Source organism: Vombatus ursinus, unplaced genomic scaffold, assembly GCF_900497805.2.
Source record: "Vombatus ursinus unplaced genomic scaffold, bare-nosed wombat genome assembly UNPS02014812.1, whole genome shotgun sequence".
NCBI classification, from domain to species: Eukaryota; Metazoa; Chordata; class Mammalia; order Diprotodontia; family Vombatidae; genus Vombatus; species Vombatus ursinus.
In genome coordinates, this window is record NW_020954590.1 from 50,139,502 (window position 1) to 50,158,251 (window position 18,750).

The 18,750-nt window shown below is 34.4% G+C and overlaps 1 protein-coding gene across 3 annotated transcripts in view; it reads right to left on the reverse strand.

Annotated features, from left to right (window-relative positions):
- LOC114054158 (N-acetyltransferase ESCO1-like) overlaps positions 1 to 18,750 on the reverse strand; it is a 49,817-nt gene continuing 31,067 nt past the window's right edge. For 2 of the 3 annotated variants that reach the window (XM_027877312.1, XM_027877311.1), the window contains exons 10-13: positions 13,290 to 13,379; positions 7,096 to 7,239; positions 4,899 to 5,086; positions 1 to 1,212 (exon numbers count right to left, since the gene is read on the reverse strand). In XM_027877312.1, the coding sequence (XP_027733113.1) occupies positions 1,065 to 1,212; positions 4,899 to 5,086; positions 7,096 to 7,239; positions 13,290 to 13,379 (570 nt within the window). In that variant the 3' untranslated portion in view covers positions 1 to 1,064. Of the gene's footprint in view, positions 1,213 to 4,898; positions 5,087 to 7,095; positions 7,240 to 13,289; positions 13,380 to 13,944; positions 14,067 to 18,750 lie in introns of those variants that run through there. The other variant, XM_027877313.1, reaches the window with a different exon arrangement.

The following is an 18,750-nucleotide window of genomic DNA, read 5'->3' on the forward strand; positions in this document are numbered from 1 at the left end:
TATGATTTAGAAAAGTCTATCAAGTTATTTATTCTTTTATTCTACATTATATACAGATCAAGAAAGGCCACAGCAGTTTTTCAACATATAAACCCTTTAAAAGTGGAGGGCATTATACAGACAAGTATACAATTGAAGTCCAGTAATAAAGGCATATATCCAGTGCAGTATTTCTGAGGAAAAAAAAAAAAAGCAGATACCAGGGCCATTCTTACTTAGCTTCAACCTTATTAATAAACTACAAAAATCTTTTCGAGAATTTGGTAAATTTGACATAACTGGACTTTATCTTCTTGTAGGATATGCAGAAATGCACAAGTGGGAGCAAGGTATACAATAGTCTGCTCCTACAGCTTGTTTTTTTCCCCATTAAATTCTACCCATAGGAAACTTTCCAGAGGGAAAGGCCCAACCCTCTTTTGACCAACTCCAACTTCACTTTTCTTTACCATCAAGGAAAAAAAAAAACCTAGCATCTCACATACTTCCTATTTCCTCGGTGCATGTGCAAATGACAGCAAGTACACACAAACATCCTGGAGCTTTTAACTGCCACTGTTTTCTAAAAAACAATGTTGTCCCTCCTTTAATAATATCCCAGAAGCATTTAAGTTTCATTAAAATACAATCTTTAAACTCTTATGCTTCAAAAGCAAAACTAGGATCAGCAGTTCAGTATAAAAAAAGATACAGTACCAAGCAGCACTGATATATTACCATATTAGGAACTTCAATATATACTCATCACTGAGACCATAGTCCTTGCATTAGTTTACAGTCCACTATGAACAATTAATTATCTGCTGCATGTAAACATGACTAAATAACTATAGATAAAATACAATCATAAACTTCTGTAAAAGATAACAAAATATCTTCTTTTAAAAAAACAAAAAATTAAGCTATTACTGCATTGTTTCCAATTTTATTAAAATGGAACAACCTTTTGGTTGTTACCAGTCCTGAGTTCATTGTAATAAAAATGGCCCTAGTTCCTGGTTAAAGTTAGTAACCAATCCATAATATCCAGCAGATGTAGTCAAATCAACATAGACAAGATTCTATTAAGAGTTCTTTTGTCCATTAATAAAATTATATACCAGAAACTGGCCAGTGCCACAGTACTGTGTTGCAAAGAGTTTCCCATCAGGTGTAGGATCTGAAAAAGCAATTTCTTCTTTGCTCAAATATGAGCCATATATAAAGTTGCTCCTAATTTAAAAAGAAAGAAAGAAAAAAGGGGTGAGGAAACATGGTACAGCATAAAAAGTACTATATTATAAAAAATCATAAAAACTTTTTTAAAAGAGCATATAAATACCTACTATTATTATGTTTCTGTTGTACTGTAAACTAAGAGAGTAGGCACCCTTCTTAACTGGGAGACTCCGTAGATAATAGAATACAATTCCAATTCCAAAGTAACTGCTACAAATGCATATTCATCACACATATTATTCACCTCTTAAATACTTAACAAGTTTGCCTAAATTTATTACTTTCCAATTAGCAACAATTTTCTGTCGTGTGCGCAGCCCCACAGAATTGTTAAGTGTGCATGTGTAATTGCAGCACTCGATAATAACAGGAGAACTAGCACAAGAAGAACAAGGAATGGTTTAGCTCAGGGCTTCATAAACTTAAACTACAGTTTAAGAAGTGCTGAGGGAGTTGCAAGTGGAAAACATCTAAAAAGCCCTGGTTTAGCTGAGAAAAGTGATAGTGAGAAGAGGGAGAAGGGAAAAGAGCTTGTTAGCTCATAACTGTTTGGAGGTCTTCTGACTGCACCTGCATGATTTCCAATTTTAATAAAATGCAACAACCTCTTGGCTATCACCAGTCCTGAATTCACTAGTATAAAGGAAAGGCAGGATTAGTTAACTCCCTCAGAATAGGCATCATGCCATTCTAATGAACTGGAAGAGACCTCAATTTTGAGAAACTAGAATGAATATAAATAAGACAAATGGCACGCGAAAATATCTGTGGAAATGAACATCAAGGATAGTATAAATGAAATCCATAATAATTCTAAAGAAAAATTGAGCAGAGTGAACACATTTGGAGTGAGAGGAGCTGGATTCAAATCCCACCAAAATCACTACTCCAGGGGTAACCGTGGACAAGTCACTTTCTCTCTCTAGGCCTGCTGCCTCATCTGTAAAATGAGGAAGATGGGCCACGGTTTCCACAATCCCTTCCAACTCTAAATCTATGATCATTTTAGTTAACAATTTTATCTTCTTAATTCACTAAAGCTGTTAAGAGAGCAGACTTGCCTAGGAGTTCTCTCTCCCCTATCACTGCTACCCTCAGAAAGAGATTTTAATGAATAAAGCTATGCACGGTAAGTAGAGCAAGGAGAAACAGAATGAGCAAGCAGCTAAGATAAATCTAAGACCAAGTCTGCATTCATTTCCACCAAGTGGATTCATTCTCAAAAGGCAAAAGTACAAGCAACAATTCTGTGAGTACCATGACTCTTGCAGTATCTACACGTTTACAGGTCTACTGTGATCAGGGAGGCAGAAATTCTGTGCAGGTGACTAACTGCCAGCCTTTTCTTCCTCACACTTTTCCTTCTACATCTCTACCAATAAAAGAAGCAAGCTAACATAATTTGCTTCCTAACTCATCTTTCTGAGCCTTCTGAATGAGCTGCATCTACAAGTCAGTGTGGAACAGAACAAAACAAAAGTCACTACTTTTGACCAAATTCACTCAATTCCACCCCCTTAAATTTACTGACATCAATAACAAGAAGGTCACAAGCTGATTTCCCAAATTTGGAGGAAATAATGTTAGACTTCAGGGATTAAACCAGTTGGACCTTCCAAGTGTAAGACCCTTTGGCCCTTTGGAGTTTATTGAGAAGGAGGTGACAGCTATTCACATGTATGTCCTGCCCCATGAGGGGAAGACCTAGCAGGAAGGGGTAGAATTGAGTTCTATTGAAAGCTCATGGGTTCGCTTGTACACTTCTGTGGTCAGAGCACGGTGGTTAGGTGTTGAGTGAGAGGAATTATTAGCCTTTTCAGTTGTTATTTCATCAGATTTTTATCTTGATTGGGTTCTTGGTGTCCTACACTATGGAGACAGCTAAAATCACTTTCTTTTTTGAACAATTCCTCTTTTGTAGAGATGTGAAAAGTTGTAAAGACTGGAGAAAATGTCTAGTCCTCCATCTCTTTGGTCATGTGACCCAGAAGTCTTAACTTTTATTTTCTTCTAGGGTGTATTTCTTCAGAAACTGAGACCCAGTAGGAATTTGTTAACTCTTGGCAGCAATCTAAGAAATACATGGTTTTTAAAAGACATGGAAACCACTATCTAAAACCACTTATTTCAAAATAAAAATTCACTAAATATGGCATAGAAAATATGGACTATTAGAACTGTACCTTGGCAACAAAAGGGTAGATTTTCAGTCAGTAAAAGGGAAAAGGGTGTGGAATAGTCATTTTTCATTTTGGCCCACTGAATCACCATGACCACAAATTTAAATGGTATAAAGTTTATAAACTGATCGAGTTTACATGTTTCTATATGGACAATAAAAAGAGCATCATTGAGCTTTTTTTCCTCTGTGTATTTCAGAAATATTAATTTAATGTGTATATACACATTATCTAGATGAGTTTTAAAACAAGGCATTACTGTTCTCATAAGGGCTAAATTACTTATTTTGGAAATTAAATATCTGTGTTGTAAGTGCCATGAGCAACAGTAATGATGGGCTGGAACCTTCCCAGGATAATAACAAAAGCTAGTGTTTATGTAGTACCTTACGGTTTGTAAAAGCACTTTACATACTACTGGTAGGTGCTATTATTACCCCTATGCAGAGTGCTATTATTATCCCCACTTCAAAGATGAGGAAAGTGAAGTTAAATGACTTGTTCAGGGTCCTACAACTACGAAGTATCTAAGGATAGATCTGAACTCAGGTCTAACTGACTCCAAGTCCAGAACCCTCTATCTACTATGCCACCTAGCTGCTTAGAATTAGTAAACCTGGTTTACATAACTTTAATTGAAATTTAAATGTTCCCATTACTTCCCAAGTCAACAAAATTTTAAATTAGCTAGCTTGCTTTCCTTAATTCCAAAGACTTTTAAAGTATAACCTCTTAAATAACTTTCAAATGTTGTTTTGTTTTTGTACATATCAAATATCTTACTTACATTCTGAAGATTATTTACTATGACGGTTTACTATTTCAAAATATTAAATTCAGAGGCAAATGTACATTAAAAAAAGCCAAACAAAGCAAACAGAGTATCCGAAACAAAGAACTGTGAGTTGAAAATTGTACTATTTTAAGTTCATAAGATATTTTATAGGATTTTGGTAAATACTTTTTTTAAAAAAACTTTGTAAAGCAAAATAGCTTTTAAATGAGACTATTATTTCATTCAATATTTTGAACAGAGCCTAGTATGAAGTCTAAAGCTGGTTTTACTCAGGACAGCCAATATGTTTCACCTGCCTCAGTGCTGAAACCTTTTGAAGAAATATTCACCTTTTTTTGGTTCAGATACAGAGCTGCTTAGCTTTGCAGGACTATCTGAGAAATGACCTTAGTATCGTAACTTTATAACAAAGCAAAGAAAGTCTGTTGGCCTTAGAAGATAATTCAGAATTTCCTGACAGAAAAAATGTCTCTCTTAAAAAAAAAAAATGTCTTGAATTCCTGCACATAAGTAAATGGACACTTTTATGCTCTACTTTGAAAGATGTATGTTCTTTGAGATTCTGCTATATTGTGTTTGTCCTCAATGATTTGATTCATAGTAACTACTTTCATGTTATCAAACTGATTTGCATTGAAAACAAACTGTAAATAATAAGAAATAAAAATAAATACTTTTCAGATTCACATTTCTAAATTATTTACCTTAGACATTCAATCATTCGAGAAGCTATTTTTCTTCGACGCATCATGCTGAATACCCAAATGCGACTAATCCCACAGACAGCAGGTTCAGGAGAGGTTGAGCAGCACCAGGCTTTTTGCCGTTCAAATATAACTTTCTCATTTTCCGAATTAACATCTGGGACTTTATCTTCTATAACTCTATAGCCCTATAATTAAATTTAAAATACATTATGACATGTCTCATTTTGACCTAGCTAGGTTTACAAAGTAGTGTGTCTGGTATCTTGCCAAATTCCACTAAGTTTAAAGACTACGTTTCCATCTCTACAATCCCCAGCTTCCTAACATAACTGGGCTATTGGATATAACTACTATGTAAATAATTATTATCTCCTCTGTTCAAGAGCTCAATGGAATATTCCCTACCCCAAACTAACCAATAAATTTAGAACAATGGGGACTAAGTTCTTAAGAATCTAGAAATTATTCCTTTTTTAAAAAATCTTCCTTCACAATCTTGTGAATCATAGCAGCCCATACCAGCCCAACTATAATGATGGGATAAGGCAGAGTACATACAACAGTAATTAAAGTCATAAAGCACAGAAAAAATTATTTTTTTTATTAAACTTTTTTCAAAGTACCGTACAAGCAAATACACACAGACACACACACTCGCGAAAATACACTCATACATGCAAAAAATACACACACACACACACACACACACACACAGAAACAGATAATTTCACTAAAAATAGTGTTGAAAGGAAGGAAAAGTAAGGACTGGTCAATGAAATTAAAACATAGCTTTTCAAAGAGAAGTGGTCCTCAGAATATTTACACATAATCCATCATGTTACAACTCTTTTTGCCCTAAGACTATTACTAAGTTAAGAGCCCTAAACCTCAATAAAGGGAGAAGTATGAGTTCCCTTTACAAAGAATCCTCATGGTGCATAAGGGGGGAAAAAAAAACTGTATATGAAGTCAGACCTGGCCTGTAGTACTGGCTTTGCCATTTGACTGAGTCACTTGGATTTTTAAATCATTTAACTTGAGTTTCACCTACAAATCCTGTATATATCTTGTATGTACCTAGTTATTTCACATGTGTCTCCCACTAGAATGTAAGCCCCTTAAAAATAAGAGCTGTTTTCACCTTTTTTTGTATTCATAGTGCTTAGCAGTGACTAGAACAGAGTAAGGGATTAATTAGTACTTGTTGACTGATTACTACTTGAATTATTAGTCTCACAGCATTATTATGAGGAAAGAGATAATTTAACCATAAAGCACTATATATAAATGGGAGTTACTTATTTTAGGTCAGCAAATTGATAGCTAGAGCAATATGTTTAACTGGTCTGCCTTAAAAAGCATTTAATAACCAGAAAATGAGCCTGGAAACCAAGAAGACCTGGGTTCAAGTCCTGCCTCTGTCATATAACAGCTGTGTGTCTTGGTGCTTTGGGCAACCCTTTAAGGCTTTAAGATGCAGAGAAGGTACATACACCTGAGGGTTCCAAGACCAATATAGAACACAGGTCCACTGTTTTTTTCCTACTCCTATCTTTATATCTTTATGTTCAAGACATAAGCTGTATTCTAGATTTGTAAAGGAAAAAAATGCGATACACTGACTGCCCTCAAGGAGATTATATTCTACAGTGAACACATTCATAGATGATTAAACACAGGGCATTATGAGCAGTGGGAGTGCAGCACCAACACCGGGGAAAGAACACGTAAAGATTCACAGATGAGGTGGCTCATGAGGTGAAAATGTGATAAATAGTGAGTGCTTAACAAATGCTTTTTGATTAAAGACAAACATTCTACTCAATATTTAATAAACCTAGTAGTTTAAACAAGTTTTATCATTTAAATAATATCTAGAAAATCTTGGAATTTTAGGTTAAATAGTTTTTAAAATATTCTAACATCTATTATAATCAAATCAAGATAGAATTCTGTTTCCTCATGCTGTAATATTTTACCAAATGAGTGTTTTTACCAACTTGATGTAATGTATTATTAAAACATTAAAAGAGCAATGACATATTGTATAGGATATTTAGTTAAACTAAAATGTCTAAGCAGACACTTTCTCGAAATATAGCAGGTTTATCTAAACTGTACTGTTCAAAATAATCTATAAATTAGTTCATTATACTCTAAATTACACATAACCAATTTTTAGCAAATTACTCACCCACTGGATATGTTCTGCAATTAAGCAGCCAACAACTTTTTTGTCATTAGAAATAAAGAGAAGAGTCTTAATTCTAGAAGAGCACATGAGTGGAGCTTGTTGGAATCCCAAGTCATTGTCTACCATCTCTCTAATTTCTTCAACCTGCCAAACAGAGAAAAATTTTTTTTAATTGAGAAAGTCAGCATGGTATACTAAAGAGTGCTGGGTTTGGAGTCAGATCATTTGGGTTCAAATCTTGGCTTTACCTCTCACTACCCACATGATCTTCATAAATCTCTTAAAGCAGTAGAATTAACATTCGCTGTATCTTAAGGATCACAGAACTTTTCCATCTTACTTGCAGCTGAAACTTTCCATGTGTTGTCCCTCCCATCAGAATTCAAGTTCCTTGAGAACTGAGCTCATCTTTTTTTTTTCTATTCGTACCCTCACTGCTTTGCACTGTTCTTTACACATAACAACTGCTTAATAAATGCTTTATTCAGCCAGTCATTCAAACCCATTTAATTTTTCTGAACCTAAATCTTCTAATCTATAAAATGAAAGGATTAGACTAGATCAGAGGTGTCAAACTCAAGGCCTCTCCAGTGGGTCCACAACCAGATTAAAATGCAATCAGGAAAAGTTTAACAAAACAAATAAAAATACAATACAATACAGATAATGCTAATTTGTGATTTGTAAGTCAATATGCATGTGCAGGGACTGGTTTCTATTTGAGTCTGACACCAATAGACTAGATGATCTTTAAAGCTCCTTCCAACTCTCTATCGATGAACTTAGGAACTTATATGAAAATATCACATGTGTACAAAGGAATACTATATTGAATTCAGTAAGTCATGTATAATTGGGATAACTGCGATTTCACTGGTATTGGGAAAGTCCCTCTATTAATGTATCTAGGCAGATAAATGCTATAGAGGATAGAAGGCCAGGCCTGAGGTTAGCAAGTTCTGAGTTCAAATCCAGCTCAGATACTTACTAGTTGTGTGACGTTGGGCAAATCACTTAACTTCTATCTGTCTCATAATATCACCTACAAGATTGCTGTGAGGATCAAATGAGATAATTATTTATAAAGCACTTTGCACACCACATGGCACATAGCACACAGTAGGTGCTATATAAGAGCTATCACTATTATTATCAGTATTATTATTAGTCAGCACTTCTCTGCAACTTACAGCCTTACAGCTGGAGTTCTTAACCTTTCTGTGTCACAATTTTGGCAACATAGTGAAGCCTATAGACCCCTTCTCAGAATAATGTTTTAAAATGCATAAAATAAAATACATAGGACTAAAAAGGAAACATTATGTTTAATTATCAAAATATTTAAAAAGCAAAAACCTCTTGCCCATTAGAGTTACCTAGACCACTGAAAGTATAACCGACTTGCCCAGGGTCCCTAGGTTATGGAGGTTTTCTATTTCTGTATCATATATAACATGTAATTTGGTGCTTACTGCTTAATGCAACAGTCATACATAAAGAATTAAAGGGCTTAGCATATAACAAAATTTTTTAAATTTCCTTTTTTTCTTGAGACAATGAACACACACACACACACACACAGTTGAAACATCCTTAGTGAGCATAGCCTTGAAAGTTACATTGATAGGCAGGGAGAACTGTGAATTAGTCCAATCATTCTGGAAGGTATTTGGAATTATGCTAAAAAAGTGACTAAAATATCTATACCTTTAATGTGGAGATCCCATTTCTAGCCATATATCCCAAGGGAGTCAAATATAGAAAGAGAAGTCTCATATGAACAAAAATATTCAAAGCAGCGCTTTTATAGTAGCACAGAATAAAAACAATATAGGTGCCCAGCAAGTGGCAAAGTGTTGAACTGGTGGCAAATGAATGTAACAGAATACTAATACACAGAAAAAATATGAATTCAGAAAAGCACAGGAAGACATATGAACTTATTAAAAGTAAAATAAGCAGAACCAGGAAAACAACGTAAATAAGGACTATAACAACGTAAAGCGAAAGAAAAAAAGAGAACTCAGTGCTATATAATTATAATGACCAAGCTTGGCCCAGAAAAAATGTTGAGAAAATACATCTCCCTCCTTACAGTGCAGAGGTATGTGGAATAGAGTATATGCTTTCAGATGATCACACCTGATCAAACATGTATATACAAAATTCCAATGTACTGATTGGCTTTAATGAACTTCCTTTTTTCTTTTTCTTCTAAAATTTTTGTTACAAAAGATGGCTCACTGGGTTAGCAGGGAGAGGAGGTGGAAGGATTATATTCAGGAAGAAAGGTGATGTAAGAACAAAAAGCATCAATAAAAAAATAAAAGTAAGGAGGTTATTTATACCATATAACTTTCAAAGTTTCCTATAGCCTTCTAATTGGTCTCTCTGCCTCAAGTCCTTCCACTTTGCTCCCAAAGTGATTTTCCTAAAGTATATGTCAAACTCCCTCCCTTCCCCCACCCCAGGCCAAACTCCAATGGCTCCTTATTATCTCTATGATCAAAAAAACAAATCCTTTATTTGGCATATAAAGCCAAAGGTCCCATTTGAACAAGAAAGACCCTTTCCTTTCCAATTTTCTTACACTGAGCTCCTTTCCAAAAACCCTAGAATACAGCTGCACTGCCCTCCTTACATATGATGATCTATCTCCCAATCCTCCACTTTTTACAGGCTGTGTCTCATGGCTGGAATGCTCTCCCTCCTCACCTCTGCCTCTCAGCTTCTCTGGCCCCCTTCATGATTTAGCTTAAATCCCACCTTCTTCAAGAAGACTTCCTTAGTCCCCATAGTAACTAGTTCCTTTCCTCTGAGATTACCTTCCATCTACTCTGTTTATAGCTTGTATGTGCAGTTACTTATATGATGTCTCCCTCTTTAAAACATGAGCTCCTTTAGAGGCAAGACAGCATTTCTGCCTTTTTTTTTTTGTATCCTCAGAACTTCACACAGGCCTTGACACATTAGTAAGTGCTTTATAAATGCCTGTTGACTATTACAAATCCTTTTTATCTGTGTATCCCCAGCACCTTGCACATAGTAGGCAATGAATCTGTGAGAGGTGGCAGTAAAGTGTGATGTTCGTGAAGCCACAAAAAGATATGTATCCAGAATTAAGAAAATAATCAGCTTCTCCACTATTATTTGATATAATTCTGAAAAATGCTAGCAAAAGAAATAAGACAAGAGAAAGAAATTAAAGGAAGACAGGTAAAGAGGAGATAGAACTATCCCTATCTGCTTACAATACAATGGTATATTAAGAAATTTCAGGAATCAGCAAAAATATTAATTGAGACAATTAAAAGTTTCAGCAAAGTTGCAGGCTACAAAATAAATCTTTAAAAATCAATTGCATTTGTACATAGCAACAAAGTCCAACAGGCAATAACAGAAATGGAAATTTCATTCTAGATAACCATAAAATGCATAAAGTATCTTGCAAACAATCTACAAAAGCACACAAAAACTTGTTCAAATTCAATTACAAAGTGCTCCTTACAAACATAAAGAACAACTTAAACAGCTGAAGGAATATTCAGTGCTCATGTCTAGGCTGTGCCAATATAATAAAATTGACAATAATATCAAAGTTAATTTACATTTCTAATCCTACACCAATCAAATTATCAAACAAATGCTTTAGGGAACTTGATAAAACAACAAAATTCATTTGGAAAAGCAAAAGATGAAGAAAATCAAGGAAAATGGGATAAATGGTGAAAGTACTTCAAGATCTCAAATTGTATTATAAAGTATCAACAAAATCATCTGGTGTTGATTAAAAAAGAAAGGCAAAGTCAACAAAACAGACTAGACTTGGGAGAATTAGAAATTATGGAACTCAATCCATGTTTGGTAAATTGAAAACATAAACTACTCAAGAAATCACCCTCTAGTTGATAAAAACTACTGAGAAAACTGAAAAACAATCTGGCACAGAGTAGGCTCAGGCTAACACTTTACCCCATATTCCATAATATGTTCTAAATAATAAATTCTAAATGTGACCATATGTCATGTATGATTAAAGATCATACTATAAAAAAATTACAAAAGATATTAATAAAAATTTTTTTTCTAAAAGAATACCTCTCAGAGCAATTGATAGGAGATGTATTCTTAACCAAACAAAGAATAAGGCAATTACAGAAGATAAAATAGATAAATAACTTTGATTACATGAACCCAAAAAGCTTCTACTTAGACAAAATTAATGCACCTAAGATAAAAAGAGATTATCAATAAATTTCTCTAATTAGGAAATGGTATGCATGATACATAAACAATGGATAGATACACATAAAAGAACAAGTCATTCCCCAATAGAGATATGATCAAAGAGTATGAACAAACAGTTGTTAAAAGAAATGTGCCAAGTATTCACAACCATATAAAAGAATGCTCCCATTAGTAATAAGAGAAATATAAATTGAAACAATCCTGCAGTTTCACCTTATGCCCTGCAAATCAGGGAAAAAAATGACAAAAAATAGCAATAATCAACTGGAAGGGCTATGGAAAAATAGACACACTAAAACATTGTTGGTAGAGCTATGAAATGGTTAAATCATTTCAGAAAACAATTTGGAATTACGTAAATAAAGTAACTAGAATGTCCATACCCTTTGAACCAGAGACTCCATTATGAGCTTACACACAATGAGTCCTTTAGTAAACAGAAAGTTTCCACATAACACCAAAAAATTTGTAGTAAGACTTTTTGTGATAGCAAAGAATGGGAAACAAGTAGACATCCATTGATTGGGGAATAGCTAAAAAAAACTGCAATGCATAAATGCAAAGAAATATTCCTGTGCTCTAAGAAATGAAGAAAGTGTTGAAAGCAGAGAATCATGGGAAGATCTACATGAATTGATGCAGAGTGAAATAAGCAGGGCCAAGAAAACAATATACACAGTTAAACACAACAATGTAAATGGAAAGAAAAACACACATACAAATCAAAAGTGAGTGTTACAAAACTATAAAGATAAATATGGCTCAAAAAGAAGAAACATGAGTGAACGATCCCAACCTACTCCTTCACAGAGGCAGGGGGTCTACAGGTGGTTACACTTAACAAATTTTTGGACTTTTTCAACATGCTAATTGGTTGTGCTAATTTTTTCCTCTTTTTCTTTTCGTCTTTAATGACAAATACCACTTGTTATATGGGATGGCTCTCTAAGAGTGGAAGAGTATGGATAGTAGGGTAAACTATGACAATGTAAAAAACAAAAGATATCAATAAAAACTATTTTTCTAAAAGAAGGTAGTCAACAGTGTCTAAAGCTGCAAAAGTCAAAGAAAATGAGAAATGGGGTAAAAAAAAAAAATAAAGGCCACTGGATTTGGCTACCGGGGGGCCAATGGTGAAATCTGAGAGAATATTTTCAGTAGAATATTAAGGACCAGAAACCAAACTGTAGGGACATGGGAGGAGAGAGACGGCACTGGCCAATATGAGTGGAAGAAATTGTTGCATTCAAGAAAAGGGATGGCTGCTAGAACAAGGCCCAAGAAAAGATAGGAAGGAATGGGATCAAGGGTGTAGATGGGGGTTTAGCCTTAGAGAGGAGAAAAGATACTTCTCATCATCTATGACCATAAAAGAAGGGAAAGTATATAATGATCCTGAGAAGTTCTGAAGAAAAGAGGGAACTAAGGAAGCTCTTGTCAGATAGCTTCTATCCTCTGCATGAGTAAGTGGGGTAAGCACATGACTAGAACTACAAGAAGAGCTGCTAGGGAGAATGAAATAGAGAGCTGATAGGGACAAAGTAATTTGCACTTCAACAACCAATAAACACCATCAGTGATTTTTTCAAAAAGAGAGGCAGAAGGGCAGCTAGGAGGCACGGTGGATAGAGCACCGGCCCTGAAGTCAATCCGGCCTCAGACCAAACACTTGACTCGTACTAGCTGTGTGGTGACCCTGGGCAAGTCACTTGACCCCAATTGCCTAAAAAAACAAATAAACAAACAAAAACAAAAAGAGAGGCAGAGAGACAACAGAGTGAGTTCATAGCTCTTTTGCTTTTGATGCATCATTTAGCTGCTTAAAGAAATTGGAAAGCAAATAGAAAAAAAGTCAGTAAGCAGATACATAAAAACCTAGTTACTATTATAAAACCACAAAGGAAAACATATTGCCTATTCAACAATAAATTATAATGAAAATTTACCTTTTTAAGTGCATACTTTGGGTCTTCAGGAAGAACCATTATTATCTTTCCATCAGGGTATTCAGCTAAAATTCTTTCCTTTTTCCACCCCTAAACAAAATGGATACATTCATATACTTTATTCCACATAGCCATTTAAAAAGAAGATAGTAGCATCAATTTATCTGGAAATTTTCACCAATATCAATTATCTTATACATTAACATTTGTCTGCAAGGGCATGGCATAATTAGTTTGCCCATTTAAACACACATATTAAGCACAATGCAAGTTCCAGTTAAACTCTACTTATACAAACATACCCTCCCACTTCCTGATATAGCTAAAATATCAATATATCATTTCCCACTTCAAAATAATTCTGAAAGGTCTCAACTCACATTGCATGAAGCCCCTTAACAGTTACTGGTCCCCCAATGTAAGTTACCCTTCCCCAGATTCTTGTGAAAAGAACTTAACTCTTAAATTTATTTTGAACATGGTTACCTCCACAAACACACACTCATGGTTTTATGTCTGGCATGCGAAAGACCTCCAGGAGGTTTTAAATGAACTGATTTGCATGCAGTAGCCCAGTATGTAAGGTATAGTTTTTATTCTTATTGATCACAACTATCAAGAGTCACAAGAAGGAGACTATAAAAAATATAACTACCTTCTAAGAATCTAATGGGGAAGGAGGCTACGTTGTGTGTATCTGAAGTTAAACATACTCAAAAAAATAGAGGTAATTAATTCTTCTTCAGATCCACACTCGTGGTGATTAATGAGCAGAACCTGCATGAAAAAAAAAAAACAAAAAGCCACTTAAATCTAGTAAGATGGGACTGAACCAGAGGTTAAACTAGGAGCTTTGAAGTTCGAAATAAATACAGAAGGAATGAGCTGAATGGGTTGTTCCACTTGTCTTACCCAAGCAAAAAGGCCTTTGGAGAAGCAATATTAGTATTTCCTATAAGAATAAACCATCATCTTCTTTTTGAGATCTGTACTTTCTAAAAATGTTAAAGCTGAATGAAACCAAGATAGAGGCAAATGGACTTTTTCACTTAATTTCATTTAATACTGTTGACAAAGATTAGAGTAGTTTTGTTATTTAATGAATTGGGATGTTTTGTTATGTTGGTTAGAAAGATTCTGTTAACAAGGCTTGATGATATGACCATTTGATCATACATGAAATTTCTGGGTAAAACCTAATATTTCTTTGCTAACTTTAACAGTATCTGTAAGGGCTATACAAGTTAAGATCCTGTAACTCTGCCTGGTATGCTGTCCTCAAATTTTAATTTAAGGAAAAAAGAAAAAGCAGAAACAGTTTTAGAAGATTTTCTTAAAGAGGAAACTAAGAAAAGTTACATCACCACTATACTACTTTCTCTCTCTGTCCCTCTCATCCATCTATCTATCTATATATATATACACATACATATATACATATATATACACATACATATATATACACATATATACATATATATATCCCAATACAAAGAATCAGCAAATCAGATGCATCACTCTTTATTAACACAGCATTTTCACAAATAGCTTGATAAGTTTTATGAATTTTGAAAATAAAGCTCATTTCCACCAAAAGCTAGAAGTTTTTCACTTGATTAAACAATAAATTCTTTACTAAAGAACAAATAATTTAAATAACTTTTTTTTAAATGCCACACTTTCTAAGCTATCTGAAGATAATCTAACCTGCACTTTTCTCATTTGGTTTGTTACTTCAATGTCACTCAACTGCTATTATATGATTTGATAAGCCCTTTTAAAAAACAACATTAAAAATATAACACATTTTATGGTGTTATTTTTCCACATGTATTGAGAGCTTCTTAAAATAATTTCATAGTTAAAATGCAGACCAAGATTAGTATAAAGATGAAAAGAATCAGAGCTGGAGTAGACCTTAGAGGTCATTTAGTTCAAGCTTCTTCTTTTATAATATATGTGGAAAACTAGGTCTAGTTCTTTCACAATGAATTTGAAGGGGTTATCCAAATTATTCTCTCATTAGAATCTTATACAGATTTAATGGAATAAGTAGATAGAAGTTTTATCATATTGAGATAAGACTTTATTTATATTTTAAGAGTATAATTTTTCCTTTCCAGGTATCTGACAAAAAAGCCTTTCACAAATGAAAAAGGGAAACAACAGAAAACAATAAATATACACTACCACCTATATGACCAATGGTTTTATCTGGATTAAAGAATATTATATTATTTGTATCACTAATTAATATTTTGAAATTAGAAAAAATAGAATGTCATCAAATATATCAAAATAAGAGTAAAAAATACTAAGAGAATGGATAAGCCTAATCTCAAGGCTATGAAATTGCCTGCCTCTGTGCTCTAAGATCATCCTCTATTGCTCTCTTTTCAACTGATTAGTCATATATTCATAAATACATACATACATACACACACACACACACACACATACATACAACTACACAGACAATGAAGACTGAAAGTTATTAATGGTCTCCAAGTAAAACTGTGAGTTCAACTCTGCTGTCCAAGATTATCTGGGGACCGTAAAAGATGTGAAGGAAGGACAGCTCTGAAGGACACAGACACACAAACACAGACACACACAGACACACACACACACACACACACACACACACACACACACGTTTAAAAGGAGATTGACAAGGACTTTAACAATTTTAATACCTAATCTGAAATAAATTTATTTAAGGATTTAAAAATCATTGTCTCTGCTAAGGGAAAGGAGTGAGAAATGATGTCAAAGTGTCTTTAAAATGAAGACAGAGCTCATGTCAAATAGCCTGAATTTGAACCACATATACAATGGCAACAACACAAAAACAATTTTGAACGATTCTGGTCAATCTCTGGTCAATCAAAACTCTGATCAATGCAATAAGCCACAAGTCCAGAGGACTGAAGAGAAAACATGCTCTACACCTCCTCACCAGAGAGGTGATATGCTTAAAATGCAGAATGAGACACACATTTTTGGACATGGCCAACACAGAAATTTGTTTTATGGGTTTTCTTTTCCTTTTTATTGTTCAATGAGGGAAGAAGTGTCTGTGGAAGGGAGAAACAACAAATGCTAATAAAATAAATTAATAAATTTGAAAATAAAATCAATGTAGCTAATAATTAGCACATTCTGGGTTAAAACTGATGTTTATATATTCACACAGTTCAGAATAATTGTATTATTATCTTTCCTTATAATGTTTAGGGCTTCAGAAGTCAGATGCTGTAAGCATTAAATTCTGTCATGTCTTATTTGCCAGCAGTTATGTCAACTCATTGGTCATATTTATAGTCTAAAAATATGCAATCCTTAACACTCTGAGCACCTTTTTGAATTATTCCTCCACAATCACTACAAAAGCACAAAGAGGTCACATAGGACTGATGGTAATATTTAATTTTTTGTTGTAGAGCAGTGAACCAGAAATAGCACTACAAAAATTATCAAAGAGCCAAATGATCAGAAAAGGAGGTGGGCCAGACATGTAGAAAGAGAGAAGAACTAACTAATAGCGTGCATTGTTGCTTTGAAAGCCACATAAAGCAGAAAAATCTAACCAAAGGCCTCCATATAGCAAAGAGAACAAAGAAAAACTGGGTTTGAATTTCAGCTCTGCAAGTTTCCACTTATGTTGACCTGGGCAACTACATTATCCACTCTCCTAGGGTCTCAATTTCCTCATTAAATTAGGGAGTTGGACTAAATGGCCTCAAAGCCCTTCAAGCTCTAGATCTATCAATCGATCAACAAACATTTATTAAGTGATTACTACGTGCCAAGCCCAGGGGGGTAGGTAGTGGGGGGGTGTGCAAAAATAAAGAATGATATATCTATAATCTCAAAGAACTTTCATACTATATGATCCCTATGGAACATTTACAGGATACAAACAAGCATCTCACAAGAAGTTAAAGCATGGATAGCCTGAGAGCTACATAGCTGGAAGAAATACAGATCCATCCAGCTATCTATTTTGAAGATAAGGCAGAAGCTAATATATAAAATAATTACACTAAAACTGCCTGTTAGGGGCAGCGAGGTGGCAGAGTGGATAGAGCACCAGCCCTGGATCAAGGAGGACCTGAGTTCAAAACCAGCCTTGGACACCTAACACTTACTAGCTGTGTGACCCTGGGCAAGTCACTTAATCCCACTGTCTAGCCAAAAATAAAATTTTTTTAAAAAAAAGAGAGAGAGAGAGAGAGAGAGAGAGAGATAATTGGTTAAGTGACAAGGTCAGAACTCAACTAAGAAACCAGGTGTTCTTTCAACTACCCCATGTTACTTTCTCTTGAATAAACAAACCAGAATGTCTTGTTAACTTAATCATCCAAATATAAGTGCCTCTATTTTATGGCACTGGTATATTTTAAGTAACTCTGATTCTCTCAATATTAAAGATATTCAATAATCTTCAAATATCAGGTATATGATGCTAGAGAAAACACCTCTCTATGGCACTGACCTTTCATGTCTCTGATCACAAGTGATCAGATTTCAAATGACCAGAATTTAAGAAATGACATGTTAGATCAAATGAAGGATCCATCAAGCTCATTTTCTATCTGAAGTAGTATTAAACATCTATTGGGAAAGAATAACAGTACGATATTTGCGAAGTCACACTGAAAGGTAAGGAAACTATAATAAAAAGAACTCACATTTCTACATCACTTTAAAGTTCACCAAGTGCTTAGCTTACAATTCTTTCACGGCTCTATGATCTACAATTAATTACTATTTGGATGCTCTTAGCACTTTAAAAGAAGACAGGAACCAAGTTAAAGCAATGGGCTGAATATAATAAAACACAATTCAATAGGATAAATGTGAAATCTTATACTTGGGTTCCAAAAAATACAGCTTCATAAGTATAAGATGGGGGAGGCATCGTCCCACAACAGTTTGAATGATAAAAACCTAGGACTTTTAGTGGGCTCAATGCTATAGTAGCCCAAAAAGGTTACTGCATCTTAGACTGCACTAAGTATAGTTTCAAGAAATAAGGAGGTATTAGCCCTTCTTATCTGGTCAGTCCACAGTATTCAGGCAGATCAGGGTACCAGAGTTTAAGATGGATATTTATAAATCAATCAATCAACAAGGACTATATTGAGCACCTTCTACATGCCAGTAGACACTTCACTAGGTATTGGGGATACAAGTATAAAGGATGAAAAAATCCTTACTCAGAAGTAGCCTTACATTCTAATGAGGGAGATAAACAAGTACATATGCAACATAAATAAAAAGTTAATCAATTAAGTACGTACAAAGTAGTTAAATACAAAGTAGTTTGGGAGAAAAGTCACTTGGAGTTTAGGACAGCAGGAGTTGAGGACAGCAGGAAAAGCTTCACACATAAAATGGTCCCTGACTTGCATCTTAAAGAGAGAAACACTCAAAAAAGAAGAAAAGGAATGAGAGT